The sequence below is a fragment of the Pocillopora damicornis genome, chromosome 3, assembly GCF_964200805.1.
Source record: "Pocillopora damicornis chromosome 3, jaPocDami1.2, whole genome shotgun sequence".
Classification (NCBI taxonomy): domain Eukaryota; kingdom Metazoa; phylum Cnidaria; class Anthozoa; order Scleractinia; family Pocilloporidae; genus Pocillopora; species Pocillopora damicornis.
This window is the reverse complement of record NC_142672.1, coordinates 19,739,693-19,761,256: the sequence shown is the minus strand read 5'-3', so window position 1 is coordinate 19,761,256 and position 21,564 is coordinate 19,739,693. Positions and strand designations below refer to the sequence as shown.

The following is a 21,564-nucleotide window of genomic DNA, read 5'->3' as shown; positions in this document are numbered from 1 at the left end:
ATGAAATGTAAGAAAAAACACCACACTTCAATTTGTGATGAAAGCCAAGAAAATACAACCCAAAGCGTTTCTAGTCAACTAAAGGAAGACAAAGGGCCGAAGAATGATCACCTATCAGCGGATTCCGTGTCGAAGAACAGAACGCACATGGGAGCAACGCATGTACTCCCTTCTAAAGCTCATATCCTGATGCAATCCGCCGTTACGAAAATAAGTGGAAACAATAAACAGTACTATCAAGCGCGCAACCTATTTGACACAGGATCACAAAGAACCTTTATCACTCAGGAGATGAAACACAAACTTAATCTAGGAACAATGGGAAGCGAACTTTTAGATGTGACGATATTCGCTACACTTCAAGGCCGGAGAAAAACATACGACCTTGTGGCACTGACATTGTCAACAGAAGTAGAAAATATCAAAATAACAGCCCTAGTAACTCCAGTTATTTGTCCACCACTATCGGCTAAGGTGAAAAATTTACAGATACCGCCTGAATCACAAGGACAAAATTTATTTCATGAAGCACTTCAAAGCTTACAAATGGAAATTGTCACAAACGCCGCACATGATCCAAATACACTAAACATTATTGACATAACAAGATACAGCACCCTAGTCCATCTACTCAGAGTCACTGCCCGCGTTATCAACTTCGCAAGAAAATGGAGAAAAAGAAAAGTATACAGTGAAACTTTTACAGCGAAAGATATCGTGGAAGCCAGGAATGTCTTGCTGAAAGCTACTCAACATAAAATCTACAGACAAGAAATTTCATACCTGAAGAACAAAGACAAATCCAGACAACCTGCCATCATACGACAACTCGATCTTTATCTTGACGATGAAGATATCATACGCTGTCGTGGTAGACTACAGTATACAGATCTGCCTCACGACACAAAATTTCCTATCCTCATACCAAAGGACAACTACTTAACTACACTCATCGTCCATTCTATGCATAAGCAGGTCATGCATGGTGGAGTACGAGAAACATTTACTCACATCAAACGAACATATTGGATACCTCAAGGTCGACAACTCGTAAAAAGAATCATATCAAAGTGCGTAACCGCATGCAGAAAAGTCGAAGGACCACCCTTTCGCTCTGTACCCACACCACCGTTACCACATTCAAGAGTCCAACAATCCCTAGTATTTCAATTTACAGGGATCGATTACGCAGGACCTCTATATGTCCGCGACCAGACAAATCAAACCTCATCTAAAATGTACATACACCTTAAATTAGTAGAAGATCAGACCACCGATGCTTTCCTTAGAGCATTCAGACGATTCATGAGCCGTCGAGGATTTCCGGAGTGTATCATTTCAGACAATGCAAAAACCTTCAAAGCCAGAGCTCAAGAACTTCAAACAATCAAAACTCAAATTCTTGGAACAGGTTCATCCCAACAGTTCCTCGCTCATCACAACATAACTTGGAAATTCATCACTGAAAGAGCTCCGTGGTGGGGAGGATTTTACGAGCGGCTTATTGGTCTAATGAAAAGATGTTTAAAGAAAACTCTGGGGAAAGCCTGCCTAAACATGATTGAAGAAAACACAATACTTACTGAAGTAGAAGCAGTGCTAAACAGCCGACCCTTAACATACCCTTACACAGACATCAACGATGCCTCTCCTCTGACGCCATCAAATTTCTTATGTGGATACCGTCTCCTAACATTACCAGACACGAATGCTAAAGAAAACGAAGCAGATCCAGACTATATTCCATCTGAGATGTCAACAAAAGCACTGATAAAAAGAGCTCAGTATCAGAAAACACTAATAAACGCCTTCTGGACACGATGGAAAACTGAATATCTGACAAGTCTGCGAGAACATTACACTTGTCGAAAGAGAATATTAAACAAAAAGGCAGTTGCTATTGGAGATGTTGTTCTCATACATGATAACACACCACGAAACCAATGGAAAATAGGTGTGGTAACTAGCCTACACACGGAGAAAGATGGACTCGCAAGATCTGTATCTCTAAGAGTACCTTCTGGAAAGATACTATCACGACCTATAGAGAAACTTTATCCGTTAGAGATGTCAGACACACCGACTAACAAAAACATAGAAAAAGCTCCTGAAAATGATATACAACGTCCTCCTTTACGACTTGCCGCTCAGAAGGCAGCACAGAGAATCAAGGAAAAAATAGAATAAAAAAAAAGACACATGAATGTATACTATATTTTCAGCTTATGTTGTCGGCCCGGGAGAGTGTCATAAATTATGTAATTTAACTACGTCACAATGCGCGCGACATGTAATTGAAACAACAACAATAAAGAAAGAAGACGTTACGTTTCCTCGTCTTATTTTGTCGTTACAACATTAACAGTTGTAACATAAACATTTAAACTGCATTCAGGTCACAAAAGTTCCTTATGCGGTGGAAAGGTCTACTTTTTGGTCCTAAGTCACCAAATTTCTGCAGCATATGGGTATTTAGAAGCGTAGTACACGCCATACAATTCACTCTTTTTCCACCTTAAATTGTGAGTTGGCTATTGCGTGTGGAAAAAAATTTGTTGCTTTCCGCATACACTTTTCATATCGGGTTGAAGTTTCCAGTTTGATGAAAACGCCTTTTTGCAGGCAGTGTAATTCGAAACTTAATTTCGTCCTTGTTATTTAGTCTAATTCATTACATTTATGCCACAGGTAGGTATACTATTGTAGTTTATGATTCTGAAATTTTGCAGCTTTCAGTTAAATTTTTATATTAAAAAAATAGCTTTCATGTAGGGGTTGGTGCATGAAGAATGCAAAGTTACGGAAGTGCCTGTTTAGCAAGACGTTCCATCAGTGAGAGAAGCACACTTTTTTTTTTTTTACATAAAACATCAAATGCTTTGGCGAAGAACAAGACCTAAATGACAGTTTTCATCTTCGAAAATCTCAAGGCATGACAACAAAAAATTTGCATGCAATACTATTATTTTCCTAAAAAAAGCGCAAAATCGGTATTCGCATGAACTGCGTATGTTCTTTAAGACCGGAATATTTCCTCTGGTAATAAAGGAAACATCAAAGTGCTCTGTGAGCAAACTCGTGAATTGACACATGATTTTTTGGATTATGTTTAATGTTATCTGGTTTAGGGAATTTTGTGGTTGATTGTCATATCTAGAGTACGAGCAGTAGTTCAGTGCTCGCTAATGTAGCAAAGAAACAAAGTAACTTTGGGATAAGAAGGCATTACAATTGAAATGGTCATGCTATTACATTTGACAAGGGCGGATGATGTCGTGTTTTAAACTTATATCATTTTTGTTTCTGGTTCAAAAGAAAAGGTTGGAAGTGAATGTGGGCGAAAAGTCAAATTTACTGTCTGTCATTGTACATACTAGAAAATCAAGGCAATACTGTCTTATTGAAAACATTAACGATCCCCTCTTTATCAAATGAGACAAACGGGAACGAGTTTTGAGCGATATAACTAAGCCAAGACTGCCACCGTCATTTTGGATCTCCGCCTGGGTAGATATTAGTCACGTGCTAGGCAACGTATAATCAATAACAAGATAGAATTTCATTTCAGGCCTATTTATCAATTTTGTAGTGTACAACTTTCGAATCTTAGTACGTAATATGTATTTTGAATCTTCAAATTGTCTTGAAACTTAAAAGAAAATTGTTCTTTAAAAATTCACTGAAAATCGGTAGCTGAAATTTTTTGTTTAGGCATTATTTGATTTTTGTGTTAACTTGTGATTTCGTCAATCGCCGGCATCTTTTGTTGCTTCACACAGGAAAAACACACGATACGAAACGTAATGATTGATTTTGTCCTCAATCACGCCATAACAGAAGAAGCTTTTGAACAACTGTAAACTCCGAGCGCTTCGTAGTAAGTGATATTTTCAATGAATCTTCGGATTTTTTTCAAGTTCAAGGATTGTAAATTACAATTTTATGGAAAACGAAGGTTGTTCTGTTATTTCAGTGTGAATCCTTGCATGCCGGCCAGTCGCTTGCGCCGCTTGTTGAGACTAAAACGAAAAAAAAACTCTTTTAAGATTATCATTGGCTTCTTTTTCACCCCACCACTATTCTTAGCAACAAAGGTCGCCATTTCGTTTGTTTATTGCCCACCAAAAACTATCAAATGCACTCATTTGAAAAAAAGTTTACAGGAATCGACCAATCGAGCGAGCGAACGAGTGCTATTCCCCACATCGTATCTACAACTCGCTCTTGCGCATGCGCGCAATTCACGAGTTAAAAAGAAAAAAGATCAGTTGGCCAAAACACACCTTCACCTCGTGTTGAAGTCACTTATTGAATGAAATGCTCAGAATTGCCATATTTGATTGAGATGGATGCATGTTTTTCCTTTCACAAGGCAAATTTTGAAATTGCGTTGACATCTTTTCATTTAAACAGTTCTTTATAACCCTGATGCTATAAAAGGTTTTGTGAAGTATTTGATTTAACCAATTGACTTTTAAGGCAAGGAAAGTTTTGCTTCACTTAGAAAAGAAAAAAAACGGTAGATTGGAAATGCAATTCGGCAATCAAACGTCCTGCAACTGGTCGAAAATGAAACAATCTTTGGAGATACGCTATAGGAATTGGTATTTAAATACAAAAGCAACATTCCCTTTCCCAAGAAAGCTCAACGTATGTTTTTGCATTTGACTAAGCTCATTACTTTTTTATGCTATTTGTAGATCCGACGCTCTGACTTGACCTGCCATTGGCCGAAAGATTTGGGTTACTCAGTTGCGTTTTCTAGCTTCCATAAAGTAATACTGCTCATGAAAGAATAAAAAATTCGTTGTCTCTATTCACGCTAAGACCTAACAAGAAAATCAAACGTAAACTACAGAGCGCGCTAAGAATTAACAAAACAATCAAACGTAAACTATAGAGCGCGCTTAAAACTGACAAAACAATCAAACGTAAACTATAGAGCGCGCTTACAACTGACAAAACAATCAAACGTAAACTACGGAGCACGCTTAGACTTAACGAAACAATCAAACGTAAACTAGAGTGTCTTTGGAACTAACAAAACAATCAAACATAAACTACAAAGCGCGCTTAAAACTGACAAAACAATCAAACGTAAACTACGGAGCACGCTTAGACTTAACGAAACAATCAAACGTAAACTAGAGTGTCTTTAGAACTAACAAATCAATCAAACATAAACTACAAAGCGCGCTTAGAATTAATAAAACAATCAAACGTAAACTACAGAGCACGCTTTGACCCAACAAAACAATCAAACAATCTATGGAGACGTGTTTGCAGTAATGAAAAGCATCGGTAACTGCAAGTTTGCGTGACTTGGCGACAGATTGAAACTGTTATATGAAATAGCGTTCGAGCACGTGGTGGGCGAAACTCACATTTCAGCAAAGCAAACAATTTCTCATCGTGGATTATCACATGTTCATAGCAAGACTAAAGGACTTAAAGGCTTTGCAAATGCAGGAAATCAGACGTGGAAACAAAGAGAAAGCAGAAGTGGTAAGTATTCTCAGGATAATTCGGGTGATCTGTTCGCAAGTATGGCTCTACACATCTGTGTATGTCAACAAAACAAAAATCTAAATCTAATCAGATCTAGATCTAATTTATAACAAACAGGTTGCAAACTGTTTTCCTCGCCATCATTTTGTGTTAGAATACTCTGATACATATATAGACCCATTAAGCACGCAGTAATGCTTGTCTTATCCAGCTCTTATTAATTATTTCAGATTATTTGCATTACAGTACAATATTGTTTGGACGCCATTTTGGAAATAGTTATTCTTTAAAGTGAAAGTATACTGTTAAGAATATATGAAAGTCATATATTTGAACCGCGGATAAAGACATGAATGAAAGTGATCCTCGCAGTGATATGCACTACTTAGGCAGTAGTGAAAATAAGGCCTGAAAAAAATTCAGGCCTGTACGGGATTTGAACCCATGACCTCTGCGATACCGGTGCAGCGCTCTACCAACTGAGCTAACAAGCCAACTGGGAGCTGGTCATGATAGTGGTTCTAAATAAACCCATGAAGTGATGAATATACGGTTAAGAATATATGAAAGTCATATATTTGAACTGCGGATAAAGACATGAATGAAAGTGATCCTCGCAGTGATATGCACTACTTAGGCAGTAGTGAAAATAAGGCCTGAAAAAAATTCAGGCCTGTACGGGATTTGAACCCATGACCTCTGCGATACCGGTGCAGCGCTGAATTTTTTCAAGTTTCAAATCCCGTACAGGCCTGAATTTTTTTTCAGGCCTTATTTTCACTACTGCCTAAGTAGTGCATATCACTGCGAGGATCATTTTCATTCATGAAAGTATACTGTTTTGAATGTTGTATTTTCATTGCTTGTATTTCATAGGGATTTTCTTTTTAAAAGTTTTTGCCATATGGATAATTTGGCATGTTTGTTGATAATAGAATAACGATGGTATGAGTTTGTTTGAAAGTCTGAGATTTAATTAATAAGTAAAAGATAGAATTGTAATGTTTTCTGCTGGCTATCTTTTTGATTCGTTGACTGTTCACTGACAATGCTCATTTAATGTTTTTTGTCTTGCTTCCAGTTATCTGAGAAGGCCTTTGAACTTCGGAAAATGTGGACTGAGAGCTTGTCAAGGATGTACCAGCCATGGCAAGAGCCTGCAGTGAGCCAAGGTGAAGAAAATTTAGGAGATCTCGTGCAGGGAGGTAAAGGGAGGGATGAGGTGGATGAAGATTGTGGGTCAGGCTATGAATATGTGCCTAAAAGGGAAGATGAAGACGCGAAGATGGATAAGGTGTGTTTTCAGTCATGCAATGAATGTGTTGAAGGTGTTTTCAGTGATGAAGGTGTTTTCAGTGATGAAGGTGTTTTCAGTGATGAAGGTGTTTTCAGTGATGAAGGTGTTTTCAGTGATGAAGGTGAAAATGACTCAGAAGTATCCAGTCCCTTACTGTAGAAAGCAAGTTGTATATATCTCAAGGCATCTAAAACAGGTTCATCACTGGTCTTTATCCCAGTCTCGAGCAGCTGTCACAAACTTTAAGTTGCGGAAACAGTACACATTCAAGAGTCAAGATAGTGCAAAGGCTGGAAATAGGAAGAGAAAACACCATGGAGATAAACCGATAAAAGTCTACAAGAATTATCACAAAAAATTCATCTTTCCTTTGGCCGGGTGCTCAGCTTGTGTAGAAAGGTTGGCGGCACATATAAAAAAAGTGCATGGAGTTAATCCTTCATCTAACGAGTATAAAAGCCTGCTGAAGAAAGCTTTCTTAAAGAAAAGAGATCCTATTCAGTTCAGGTAGTCAAAAATAGACCGAGGGGAGAAGTTGCTGAAGAAGCTGTGTTGCTAAAGAGGGCAAGGCTCGGTTCTGATGATGTGAGTGCAGTCGATGTACAGGAGGGTGTTGGCGAAAGTATAGGAATGGTGGAAAATGGAGAATCCATGTGGGAAGATGACGAGAGTAGTGCGCCTGCTTTATTAGTTAACTTTGAAAAATGGCTGCAATCACCTGATGGTGAAAAGAAAGATAGTAAAACTGTGAAACAGCATGCAGCACAAATCAATATAATCCTACCTATTATTGACACTGAGAAAAATTTAGAAAATCTGCTAGGTTTTGTTCTCATCAAGGAGAAATTTATAAGTCATGCTTAATAGAAGTATTTGTCCGAAACCATCAAGTCTTACTTTACGAGCCTAGGTCATTTATACGGCTTCCTTTTGTCTGAGAAGCCAGACGAAATTCTAGTCAGTAGTGAGTTGGTGACCCAGGTGAAGGAAAGAGTGAGACAATGGTAATCTTCTTACAAACGATCAAGCCTACAATGGAAATGGGAAAGTCAAGATGAGGAAAGGCATGAGCTGATAACCCTAGATAAATTTGTAGAATTCGAAAACAGCAAGGTGTCAAGGAATGCTGTCATCTTGCTTGGAAAGCTAAGTGGTACTCACCGTGTAGTAATTACACAAAGCCAGTATACCCTTTGCGTGATTTCCTTCTCGTTCAAATATCAATTGATAATGCTAACCGTGCAGGTGTCTTAGCAAACCTGACATTGAAAGAGTTCAGAAGAGCCTCAAAAGAAGATGACAGGTTTGTTGTCAACGTTAGGGAACATAAAACATTTCACATTCATGGTAATGCTCAAGCAGTTCTCACAAGTAATTTACACAATAGGATGAATGTCTTCATTCAAGAGGTAACAAGCCAGGTGCCAGGCATCGGAGTAGATGAAAACCAGCCCGTATTTCCATCTTTCAATGGAACAAAAATGCAGTTTTTACTCTTTTTAAGGTCTCATTCCACCGTGAGCGGAACAAGCAAGCCGAGCGAAAGCCCAAGGAGCGCACGACAACAGTGACCTACCGCTGGGTAGTCACTTAAACAAAAGGCTCCTTTAGGAGCCACCAAATATAAGAAAGCAATGACCAACTCGAATGAGTGATATTCTTTTATTTCTCTTTTCTGACCCCTTTTTTATGCATTATTTTCCTCAAAAAAAGATCAGCATTCAAGCCACTTTGATTTGAACCGAAAGTTCCATACGCCTCACTTTTAGATCGCGCTGATTGTGTGCATCCCTAGGGTTGGTATTACTGAAATAATCATACTTAAAAGGGCTTTACTCAGTGATCTTTCACCCAGTCGCCCTTTTGAACTAGCCTCGCGTCTTGCCAAGATTGCTAATAAGCCTTGAACCTGTTAGCATGTTCTGGACAACAATCTTTTCATTTTTGCCTCAAAATTATATAACACTGGAAGCTGGTAATTTGACACTGATACCGGTAACAGTTCATCAATCATGGAGGAAGCACGAGGCTTGGTAAGTGAGAAGTAAATGCACCCGCATTAAGTACTTCTGCCTGCGACCTATTTGCGTTTGTAAACACAAAAGTATTTCTTAGTCAAACAGCACATCATAGCTCACAGTAGAAGCTAGTAAATCCGCCGGTGGTTGGTTGAAATGAGCTACATTCACTCTCGATAAAATAGCTGACATTTCCAACTTGACGGATCATACACAATAGCAAAAAGTATTTAGTCTAGATTTTGATGTCTCTGTTTGACTGCTTTTTATCAGAGCATCTCATATTCTTGACTCATGATAAGCAGTATTCGGTTTTGGAGAAAAGTAGCAGAAAAGCAAGGAGTTTGAAAGGATAAATCGAGTCTGTGAACTAAAGTCATCATTGAATTTTATTTTATTTTACTAGTGAGATATTTCCTGTTCCAGGAAGTTCTGGACTTAGTGGACTGAATCAAGGTAAACTACTACTCTAAACCCTAAGTAAATGGCATAATTTGATAAAAATGTTGAAAATTTGACAAGGTAATTGATAAGATTTATTAATTTATCATATTATTTCTGAATTCACAGGAGTTAAGAGAGAAAGGGAATCAACAGGTAACTAAAAATATATTACTTTGCAAAGTGGAGTTTGAACAGTTTAAAAAGTAGAAGAAATTTTAGTATTCCATTTAACATTCTACTTTTTGTTTTTAATTATTTCAATTAGAAAAAGAACGAAAATTAACATGGGGATGGGGTTTATTGGCGGCCCTATCACCAGAGAAGAAGACCCTGAGGGTCAGAGCGATTATAACAGCAGTTATCACTCCGCTGAAACCGAGATCATTTCAGATTCAGAAGATCATCTATTCTTTTTAGATGGTGAGTTAGCAACCACTTATCATTGTAAATAAACTATATTTAATACTAAAGTTCAGGATCAAGGCAATTACATTTACCGAAGTGTTGCCCAGTGGCTAGGATAATGAGAGAGGAGAGGAAGTGAACGAGGAGGAAGAGGGAGGGATTGAATACTGGGGCAAAGAGGAGTGGGGAGAAGAATGGGAGTAATGGGAATTTGTTGGAGAAGATGATGTGGAGGAGGACCAAGATTACGAGGAAGATGAAGAGGAGGAGGAGGAATAAGAAGGAAAGGAGAAGGAGAAAGTGCCAGTGTTCCCACTGACCTGTGCGTGGTCTGTGTTACCAGACCACACAATGCCAGCTTCATTCATGGCGACACAGGACATCAAGTTTGTTGTTTTGAATGCACTTCAAGGTTGAAATACAATTGGTATAAACATAATTTATCACAGTTTGCTTTGTTTAATCTACTTACTTGAAATTGGCTAACATTTCTAAAAGAAAAAATCAAACGTAAATTGATAATTATTGTGCGCAAGATTTGAAGTTTGAGTTAATTTTTTTTCAGTATTTTTAGAGCGAATCATACCTTAGGAATGTGCATCTGCCACATGTTCTTCATACTCATCTTTTAAGCTCAAGCCGATGGATTATAGAAAGACACAACACCGGAGGAGATATAACGGTTGATAGCCATTCTGATCTATTTTGGTTTAGTGAAAATAGGTATCACTGTAAACAGGTATTGGAGTACCAAGACCCTCTACCATGGTCTTTGGGCAAGACCCATCATGCCCAGAATACGATTTCAAAGGCTCATGGCCTTCTTGCATGTTGTAGATCCTGGAACTGACACCCCCGGAGACAAGTTACGTAAAGTAGAGTCCTTTGTTAACTATTTTAAATCTAGATGTGTCGCTTTGTATCATTCCAGAAAACAGGTGGCCGTTGATGAGCGTATGGTCAGGTCGCGTCACAGGTCTTGAGATTTATCTCCGCAGAAATGGCTTTAGAAAAAATATTTGAAGATGAAGACTCCGCTGATGGTATGGACAGTGGAGAAGAAAGCGATTTAGACCGGCAGCTGGAAAATGAGAGTGGGGGATCGAGGTGAGAAGTCAATATCGGCCTTTGCGAAATGGTCGCCATCGCACATGTTGTCTTGAAATGCGAATTTGTTCGCCCCAGATTGCCCTTTTGTGATTGATTTCTCGTGTATTTCTTGACATTTGATTACAAATTGGTTTTTGCGACTCTGAAAATCAATAATTTACGCTAAGAGTGTGTAATAATAATGTGTGTGTGTAATAACCTTTTCATGCACACCTTTCACTGCTCTTTTAACAGCAATTATCATAACTATAATACACGATCCAAGCGAAATATTCGTAAATCTTCCGCACATAGAAGATGGGGGCACTGGATAACATCAAATTTTGCAGCGGACGCTTGGAATGCCTTACCCCTTTCCCTAAGAGATGTGCCCACCTTAAGTCAATTTAAGCGTGGTATTAAGAAAGCTTTATTTTAATTTTTTTTAATGCAGCACTAGCTTAATTAAATTAGTGTTAATTTTTCAATATAATGTATGTTTTTCTGTTTTATTTTTCGATTGTATTTATATTTACATTTTTACGTAATTATATTGATTTGTAGTTACCTTTAGAGGACCCTTCTGTAAACCACTCTTTCTGTGATGTTGGCATCCTCAATAAAGATTAACTATTATTATTATTATTATTGTTTTTAGCGATGAGATGCGATGCGATTCAAACTATTTGCACAAGCGAAATATTAGACGCGTAATTCGATCAGCTGCTGTTTGTTGCCATGGAGAAATGCATTTTTCGAACGCGTCGGATGCTTGGCATTCGTTGGCGATTTGGCGATTTAGTTCAGTATCGCTTGTTCATTCGGTTAATTTTGAGTATTTTACGGAATATAAGCAGTGTACATTTTATATTTTTAGCGAGGGAGAAGTTGAAGATGACGAGCGGCCGGAGGAGGCTAGGGCTTCCACTAAGGAACCCATGGCTCCTGGTGAGTGAAATATTTCCAACCTACGAAATTTAGAACAACAAGTATAATTTCCGAATGCGTATACCATAGAACAACTTGAATTTGTGTTGGATATTATTCTATAAATGTTGAGGATAATTGATTTATTCATTGAAAATTATATTTTTGTTTGAATGTGTAGTTGCTGGCCCCTCTGCTCCTTCTGCTGCTGTCAGTCTAATTCCCCCTGTGAGTTCTGCCGCTCCTATTGGTGAGTAAATGTTTTGAAAGGAATAAAATATATGTTTGGTTTTTTTTCTAGGTTTATTATGACTTATCTTCAGGATCTATGGATTTTATCAGCAAAACTATAATATTTGCTATGTTTTTTTAGGTCCTGGAAGATTCTATGGTGCTGGTGCTGCTGTTGGTGTTCCTGCTCCTCAAGTTCATGGTGTTCCTGCTACTCGAGGTCTTTCAAGTGGTCCAGCTAGCCGTCGGGGTCGGGGTCGGGGTCGGGGTCGGGGTCGGGGTCGGGGTCGGGGTCGGGGTCGGGGTCGGGGTCGGGGTCGGGGTCGGGGTCGGGGTCGGGGTCGGGGTCGGGGTCGGGGTCGGGGTCGGGGTCGGGGTCGGGGTCGGGGTCGGGGTCGGGGTCGGGGTCGGGGTCGGGGTCGGGGTCGGGGTCGGGGTCGGGGTCGGGGTCGGGGTCGGGGTCGGGGTCGGGGTCGGGGTCGGGGTCGGGGTCGGGGTCGGGGTCGGGGTCGGGGTCGGGGTCGGGGTCGGGGTCGGGGTCGGGGTCGGGGTCGGGGTCGGGGTCGGGGTCGGGGTCGGGGTCGGGGACGGGGACGGGGACGGGGACGGGGACGGGGACGGGGACGGGGACGGGGACGGGGACGGGGACGGGGACGGGGACGGGGACGGGGACGGGGACGGGGACGGGGACGGGGACGGGGACGGGGACGGGGACGGGGACGGGGACGTGGTCGTGGTCGTGGTCGCAATCGTTCTCGTTCTCCTACCCCTCCTGCTCCTATCCCCTGCAAATCCTATAATGATCCTGATGTCGCAAATCCCATTCCTCCTTTTACCCCTTCAAGGCCAGCTGGAATTCATTTTGAGCGGCCTCTACTCAGGGGCACCATGATAAAGGTGGTAGAGTTTTTTAACCTCTTTTTTACTAATGAAATGATTACTAATATAGTTACCCATACTAATACCTATGCTTGGGAACATATATATTCTGGGTCCCATCAGAGTTATACAAGCCCTGATGGTAGTTGGCAAGATACCACAGCCGATGAAATCAAGCGGCTGATCGCTCTTCTCATTTATATGGGGCTTGTCAAGATTGGTGATCTTGATAAGTATTGGAGCGTAAAGACCCTATATCATGGTCTCTGGGCAAGAGCAATCATGTCCAGAACCAGATTCAAAGCCCTAATGGCCATGTTGCATGTGGTAAATCCTGCTAATGAAGATAAAAGCCATAAGTTACGTAAAGTTGAGTCATTTATAAATGATTTTAAATCTAGGTGTCTTGCCTTGTACCAGCCCCGACAAAATTTGGCCATTGATGAACGCATGGTTAAGTCTCGCCACAGGTCTGGTATACGTCAGTATATCAAAGACAAGCCCACCAGATGGGGTATCAAATTGTGGGTTTTGGCTGACAGTTCAAATGGTTACACTGTAGACTTCAATGTCTACATTGGCAAAGCCGCAGGGCAGAGAATTAGTAAATTTGGGTTGGGTTATGATGTAGTGATGAGACTTATGAGGCCTTTTCTACATCAGGGTTACCATTTATATGTGGATAACTTTTATACATCATTCCCATTGTTCAAAGATTTGTTTGCTCAGGGGGTCCCTGCCACTGGTACCATCTCTGAGAAGAGAAGAGGCTTTCCAGATGCGTTAAAAAAGGATGTACCATGGGTTCCTCCTAAAACAAAATAGGGGTGCTATGCGTTGGGTAAGGGACCCTCCTTGTTTGGTTCTTCAGTGGGTGGATAGCAAAGTAGTATCCTTGTTATCAACGATAGAGAGAGCTAATGATCATGGTTTTGTCGACAGGAAAAGAAAGGAAGTCAATGTGTGGGCCGTAAGGGAAGTACAACAACCTAAAGTTATTGCTAATTACAATAAATATATGAATGGGGTAGACCGTTCTGATCAAATTCTAGCCACAAATAACGTACTACGTACGACCATGAAGTGGTGGAAAACTATGGTTTTCCACCTAATTGACATGGCTGTAGTCAATGGCTTTATCCTTTTCAAAGAGCATCAGACTCAGTTTCCTGACGATGAAGCTCTGAAAAGGCCCTCCTATTATTCTTTGGGTGATTTCCGGGAAGAAATTGCTAGGCAACTCTGTGGTTTCCCCGATTATGGTAGTCCCCTAGAGAATACCACAATGATTAAGCTTCGAGAAGAAGAATTTCAAAGAATAGTACAACAGACCATTATAAAGAAGAAATCCGCGGAAGTAATCTTTGAGGCATTTATCGAACATGTTAAAAATGTGATTGAAACAAGAACGGATGACGAAAACGCAGGAATGGCTTTGCGCAAAAATGAAAGGGATATCGAGCTCGCGCTAGCGGACTGTAAAAGCGCGCACACCAATTTGCTTGAGATATCAAATGAGGCCACCGCAGAGAATGAAATCGAATGGATTCGAAGAATTCAAACACGTTACAATGAGACAATTGAAAAAATTCAAACTTTCACCGCCACGACAGAAAACAGAACCAACGCCAGACAAAATTTTGCAGAGAGTATCCACAATTCAAACAGCATTTTCAAAAACAAGTGATGCCAACATTGGATAGAGAGAGTGCGTGCTACATTCTACGCTCCTGCTTAGAAAGGGAATAAGCGGAAACAGTGAAAGGTGTAGATGATGACATCAAAGAAATGTGGAAACGACTCGACGAAAAATACGGAGATCCAGCCTAATTAGCCGACGCAATCATTAATACAAATCAAGACATAAGACCCATTAAAGAGGGGAAAAATAAAAGATTCATAAAATTGGTTGATACTGTAGAAGATGGATATAAAGATCTGAAAAGACCTGGATTGGAAAGAGAAATCACAACCACAAGTTCAATTAGCATAATTGAAAGAAAACTACCTGCTACTATAAAAAGGGAGTGGGCTTAACTGGTTAGCGCAGAAAATAGCACAGTAGACAAAACCAACAAATTTCCAAGTCTTCTAAGCTTTCTTCTCAGCCAGAAAAAGCAACTGAATATGATACCACAGAGCTACGACTTACTACTACCTCAACGATAAAGGGCTCAGCACATTACGCAAAAACAAACAAGGATTCCGTAGAAAGACGAGGAGACAACACCCGCCCCCAAAATAACAAATGTTTGTTCCACAGAGAATCAGATCATTGGACAAGCGAATGTAAATTCTACCTATTAAAACCAAATGAAGACAAAATGAAAATACTAAAGGAAAAGGGAGCCTGCTGGTCGTGTTTACGAAGGGAACACAGACTGCTTGAATGTAAAAAGAAGAGACCTTGCGGCGTGAACAGATGCACCAAATGGTATCACGAAACACTTCACAAAGATAAAAAAAATTGAAACCTCTTTACAAGGAATCTCCGGATCCGCAAGTGTGTGACAATAACATCGCAGACTCTTGCCTACTGCAATTACAGCGAATACCCACGAACCGCGATTGGGTCAATGTCCTATGGGATAGCGGAGCTTCACTCTATTTCATTACAAATGACAAAGCAAAGGCCGAGCGACTGAAAGGGAAGAAAGTTGAGCTTTCCATTATCAAAATAGGAGGAGACTTCAGTAAAGAAGTAAACAAGATCACGTTCGACTTTATTTGGAATCACAAACCCGCCAAAATAAAAAAGACTACCCTTGTTAAGCAAAAAAACAGCTGGTGGCTTGGACATGAAGGACTTTTCTCTCTTCGACAAAGCGCTTAAGTTAAACTGGGTGAAACGGTTATGCTTTAACTCAGATGCTTCATGGCAGTACATACCAAAATCGCTCCTAGCTGATGTTGGCGGTACAGAACTGTTTAAATGTAATTATGATTATAATCTCCTTGACCTAGACAACCATCTTCCTGCTTTCTACAAAGAAATAATTTTTTACTGACAGGACATCGCAACGGCCACACCTAGAAATAAAAGTGAGGTTCTCTCACAGCCAATCTGGAACAACCGATTTTTAACTGTGAATAAGAAAATGGTATTCTTTCCTCATTGGTATCAAGCAGGAATAAAACAGATCTCGGACCTTTTTGACTCCTGTGAGGACCATTTCCTTCCATTTAATTCTTTTTGCAATAAATTCAATGTAAAATGTCACTTTTTACAATATTATAGCATCCTTCCTTCTATTCCCCAAAATTGGAGGAAACTATTGCAAGAAGGTTCCAAAGACCCAGTTACGCCTCCCACCTCAATCTGTTAACTATCATTCAAGACAATATACAGTACACTGCTTAACCTTGAAGATCTACCTCCACCAACTTCTAAGAAAAAACTTTTAGCGCCTGGCGTCGAGAAAAGTGACTTGACTAAAATCTACCTCCTACCATTCAAAGCCACGAGAGAAATTAAACTGACGATGTTCCAATACAAAATCATTCACCGAATTTTACCAACGAATGGCTTGTTACACAAAATGAAAAAAGTTGCCTCGCCCTCCTGTCCCTTTTGTCCTTCTCAGTGTCAGACCCGGTGGCATTTGTTTATAAACTGCATGAAGGCAAGTTCTGGAATAGATTCCAGGAGTGGTAATCAATCTATAGTAATACGAAACTGCTGCTGACAGAACTAGAGGTTATGTTCGGAATTATTCGCTGTTAGACCTACTGTTTAGCCCTCAACCATCTCATTATTTTGGGTAAATATTTCTTATATGTTAACGCTTTAAATACCATAAAGTACCAAGTCGATGATTTTGTCTCACTTGTGCGCGAAAAAATTAATCAAGAAAAATATATTACAGTCACTCGTAATAAGGAGAAGGAATTCAGGAACAAATGAAAATTTTTTCTGTCTTTATAAAACTGTATTGTGTCCTTTTTCTTCTCAACTTTTGTATTTTGATTTGTTTCTTTTCGCTACCTATCTATTTAATAATCTATTAGATTCTAGAAAATTAATACCTATGTTGTGTAATTAACAAACAAAATTCTAATTAGTGACTCGAACAATTAACATGCAAACAACGTAAATAGATCAATTGTAATTCAATTTGACTAATGTAATTGTATTGTAATATATGTAATGTAAGCATCGTGTAAGAAGTATAGTGTAAGCACATATGTAATTATAATATATAGGAAAAAAATGGAAAAAAATTTAAAAAAAAAAGGAAGCGAAAGAGAAGTCTGGTTGCAGTAGTATGTCGAAAGCCTACAAATTTACGGTAGATCCAGGTTATTTGCACGACATTAAGGGAAATGTTAATTGATTAAATAATTTTCTTTTGTCTATCGTTACTAGAGGTAATAGTATTATTTTTCACTCTTTTACTTATTTTTTACAAACTACAGACGCCGTAAAAGTGAGTTAAAATTGCTTTCGATAAATGAGAAAGAGCGAGCAACCCCACATCTTGGGGTGTCTTGGAAGGGGTGTCTTCCAAGAGAACTGATGGGTCCTTGTTTGGAAGATGTTCTTGCGTAGCTGGAGCAGGTGGATACTGTCATCATGTGATAAGACTTCTCTATTACCTTGCACTTGTAAAGCTTCTACGGCATCATACTCTGCCAGACGAACTGACATGCACCAGCATGAAACAGTGCTGGAGTATTCCAAGAGGAAATAGAACTGAGCAGAAAGAAATACCAAATTTGTTTGGTAAAAAACCTCAGTTGGGCGCCTCATACAACAAATTCATCGAAAGTAATCTGTATTCTCCCTCTTAAATGTACGGAACACTAGCAAAGAACACTTTGATTAGCCAGCAACAACTGCCCAGCATACCATTTATTACAAGCCAGTTTTGAAATGTCCCTAAAGGATGTTTGCTTTTGGATCAACGAAAATGTGTTCTCACACTGTCTTCAATGATTTAAGGAATACAGCATTCTCAGAATTGCCACTGGAAGGTGCCAAGCAAAGGTTTACCAATAATTTGTCAGTTTTCTTGAAAAATCAGCAACAAGCCATCTTTGATTCCCTAACTGTAACCACGTAAGTTTTCCTCAAAGTACAGGAATAAACAGTTACAGAGAGCTTAAGTGACACGTAGCATCTTCTCATAAAGAAAAGTATAAAAGCAAATAAGTTTAAAGTTGCTACCTGTCGTTTAGTACGGGTATATAGTACGGGTATATATATTCCCATTTCATATATACTGTATGAAATGGGAAGTCATAGACCTCTATGAAGTGTCATGTAATTTTTCTTTTAAACAATTTTCACTGCTTCTTTAAAACTACTATATTATGCTACTATGCTTATTCATTTTGCTTTTAACTATCAGCTAAAATCAGCGGTCCTAACAAATTTTTAAGAAGACAGGCCACAGAAAACAATTGATCTACTGAACCTAAAGTAGATAATGGAACACCTGAATCAAAAATTGATACTCTCTCACCCCAAGATCCATTAGCCCGTTCAACATGTATTCTAGGCTGGCATTAGGTTTTGTTTTTTGAACATCCTGTGGGAAAATTTCCCTTAACTTTCAAGAAAGGGAGGAATAATTAATTGTACCTTGGGCTCTCTTGGTAAAACATTGATGTCAAATCCTTTATCAGCCATTACCGAGTCTCCAGAATCTCAAAGGTCTAGAATCCTACAACACCTTGAGATTTCTTTATCACTAATACTCCCTGTATACAAACTAGAAACGAAACTAATGGCTCCATTGGGAGTGACTCCAATCAATTCTTTAAGGATTGTATTACTCTTATAAGTCGAGTAGAGCTGCGATTGCAGGAGTAAAGAGGTAGGTGTCTGGACAAATATTTCAGTACAATACAAGATCACCCAAGTGCTTGAGTATGGCTCCTTGAAACCTTCTGGCATACAGGTACTGAAATCGTCTCTTGAAAGCCAGACTGATAATGCCTCTCGTGGCATAACAAAAAAGCATCCAAATGGCTGATGAAAGCAGGGACCGGAGTTCTTTCTACCCCAGGAGGAGTGGCCTCAAGAGGATTCAACTGTTGACCTAAATGAAATAGTAAAGGAATGCCCTAAAGCTCAAGCCAGTCAGCTCACCCAATCCTCTGATGTTACAGCTAAGCCCATCTATGGATGAAGATGGAGTAATTAGAGTTGGTGGTCAAACATCTTGCTATCCTCCCTTCAGACCACTGGATATCTCTTTTGATAACTCAACACTACCATCAGATCGGACACGCTGGAGTGGCAACTGCAGTGGCAAAGATCACAATGAAGTCTTGGATCCTAAGGGCTCATGATTTTCCAAGTCTGTAAAGTTCCACTGCATGCTCTACCAAGAAAGTGAAGCAAAAACTGAATCACAACTCATGATGGACCTGCCCAAAACCCACCTGGAACCGTTCACACCGTCATTTTATTACACAGCATGTGACTACTCTGGAGCCAACAAAGTGAAGATAAGCCGAAAACCAACTGCTAAGTACTAAGGAGTCGTCTTAACCTGTATGAACACGAAAGCTGTACACCTGGAGTAAGCTGTAGATTATTCACCCTTGGAATTCATGCAGACACTGAGACGATTCTTCACCGTCAGATGAACACCTGCACTGATTATGAGCAATAATGGTTCTCAGCTTGTGGGCACAGAGCACAAGCTCAGAGAGATGGTCCAAGAGTGGAATCATAGAGCTTTAAGAGTTTAGCCCTTAGAAAGGAATGAAATGGCAGTTCACCACACCTAGAGCACCTCATCAAATTGGTTGCACAGAAGCGGTCATGAAGGGTGCCAAGACAGGCCACAAGAAAGCAATTGGTGAACAAATACTGATACCGTTCAAATCATATACCTTATTACTGGAAGTGGCCAGCATAATGAATCAACGCCCCTCTGGAAGAATTCCCAACAACCCAGATGGCGGCTCATATGTGTTCCAACGACATGCTTCTCAGACGAGCCTCATCAACAGGGCCACATGGACCGTTCAGAGAAACAAGGAACCCCCAACATAGAATCGAGTTGGTGCAGTAAATAGTGGACACCTGGAGACGTTAGACCTGAGGTGTGTTTCCGTCATTGGTCCCAAGAAAGAAGTGGAATGCTGAGAAGTATCCTATGTGAGTGGATGAGATAGTCATAATGGAGGATTCCAATTCTGTTCGTGGAAACTGGACTATCAAAAGAATCATTAACATATTCCCTGAAAGGAATGACAATGTTTGGAACGTCAAAGTTGAAATGCCAACCTCGGAGTATCAGAGACCAATTACAAAGATTGTGGTCATTGACCCCTCATAAGGATACCAGGACTGATCAGTCAACCATACAGTTTAGGATGAGGAAACTACCCTCATTGGGGCAGAGAGGAGTGCCTTCGTACTGCTACATCCTTCCCTACCACAATCTTCTCAAAAGCCCTCACAATGACAGAATAAACATTTCCTCCCCAATAATGTTTTGGATGGGTTTTTCTTTCTCCAGAAGAGGAGATTTATGCTTCACACATGCTTCTTATATAAACAAGTCAGTTAGTTAATTGAGAACTCTCTAAGTTAGGACTAACCAACACACCACAACACCACCAAAGTGAATTGTAAAAAGAATTACGTGAGCAATGAAAGCACAGCGAATCGGGTTAGCACAACGCAGCCCTACCCAGGAAAGGCAAACACCCACCACTACCTTCAAATGAGCAGGGAAGTATTTGTTGACTGGAAAGTTCAAAGCAGAATTTGAAACAAACAGGGTTGGAGCAAGCTTACAGTGTGATCATGGATGAGCAGAAAGGGATTGTTCAACCACTTGACCAGCCACTAAAGGGTATTGAGTTCAACATTCCACATAGGCCCATCATGCAAGGTGCCACATCAACTAAATTACATGTAGCACATGATGCATCTGCTCAAGACAATCCAAATGCTGTATCATCGAATGATTGTCTCTATCCTATCGAGGTTAGTACTAATCAATGTCTAAATGATACACTGTGATTGGGGATTTTCTCAAAATAGAAATAACTAGATAGCGGCTCTACAGGGAAGACTGAAAAGATTGTTGTAATTCATTAATTACAGAACACAAACTCTATGTGCTCCATACTGCTTTAGTTAACATGTTGCACAATGTAAGCTTGAGAACTGCATAATAAAATGTAAGTAGTTTCATGTTTATTACTACATTGATGCTGTTTTGCGTTTATTCATTTATACTTGCTTATTCGTGTTCTCACTGTTTTTACTTAATAAGAGGTTAGGCTATTAAAACCAGAGGTTTCAGGGGTTAACCTCATCTTTACTTTACTACAAAAACCACTTCCCAAGGCAAAACCAAATTGAAGAAATACACCATCAATAGCGTTGTGCCCCACTTGCTCTGCACACAAGTTTTACAAATTTGCAGAGTGTATAAAAGAAAGTAAAAGAAAAATCACTGCAGTGGTGTCTCAATTGGTACGGTAATTATGGTGTGCAAACAACTTACCCTTATTAAGAGGCAGTTGTTTCCAAAGGAACACCAGCCGTTTGGCTACAATATCATAAACAAATTGTTAGTCATTGACTTAGCTGTCAAGAATTTAAGGATTCATGGTAATCTATGTTAAGTTTGCAGGGCAACTCGTGAAAACGGAAGGATATAACCGGTTGATAAAGTTTTCCCAGGTCAGTCAAATTTCTACTGAGCACACTGACTAACCAATAAATCTAACGGTGCAGTCATAAGAACTAGTTTAGACAGAATTGATTGAGGTGCTCACCTTGTGTTCAATGGC

At 39.8% G+C, this 21,564-nt stretch overlaps 1 protein-coding gene and 4 pseudogenes across 2 annotated transcripts; all 5 read left to right on the top strand.

Moving 5' to 3' along the window:
- On the top strand, nt 1-2,187 carry LOC149048720 (uncharacterized). Its single transcript, XM_089199535.1, has one exon. It carries the CDS (start codon nt 1-3, stop codon nt 2,185-2,187), a length of 2,187 nt encoding a protein of 728 aa, XP_089055661.1.
- A 3,237-nt stretch (nt 2,188-5,424) lies between these two features.
- On the top strand, nt 5,425-9,401 carry LOC149048719 (uncharacterized; annotated as a pseudogene).
- Nucleotides 9,402-10,656: 1,255 nt separating this feature from the next.
- Nucleotides 10,657-15,269, top strand: LOC149048718 (uncharacterized; annotated as a pseudogene). Its single transcript, XR_016184740.1, has 5 exons — nt 10,657-10,779; nt 11,639-11,709; nt 11,870-11,938; nt 12,062-12,192; nt 12,628-15,269. The product of XR_016184740.1 is annotated as an uncharacterized LOC149048718 (transcript).
- Nucleotides 15,270-15,596: 327 nt separating this feature from the next.
- LOC113665313 (uncharacterized) lies at nt 15,597-18,041 on the top strand (annotated as a pseudogene).
- Nucleotides 18,042-18,924: 883 nt separating this feature from the next.
- Nucleotides 18,925-20,551, top strand: LOC149048717 (uncharacterized; annotated as a pseudogene).
- Nucleotides 20,552-21,564: the final 1,013 nt, after the last annotated feature.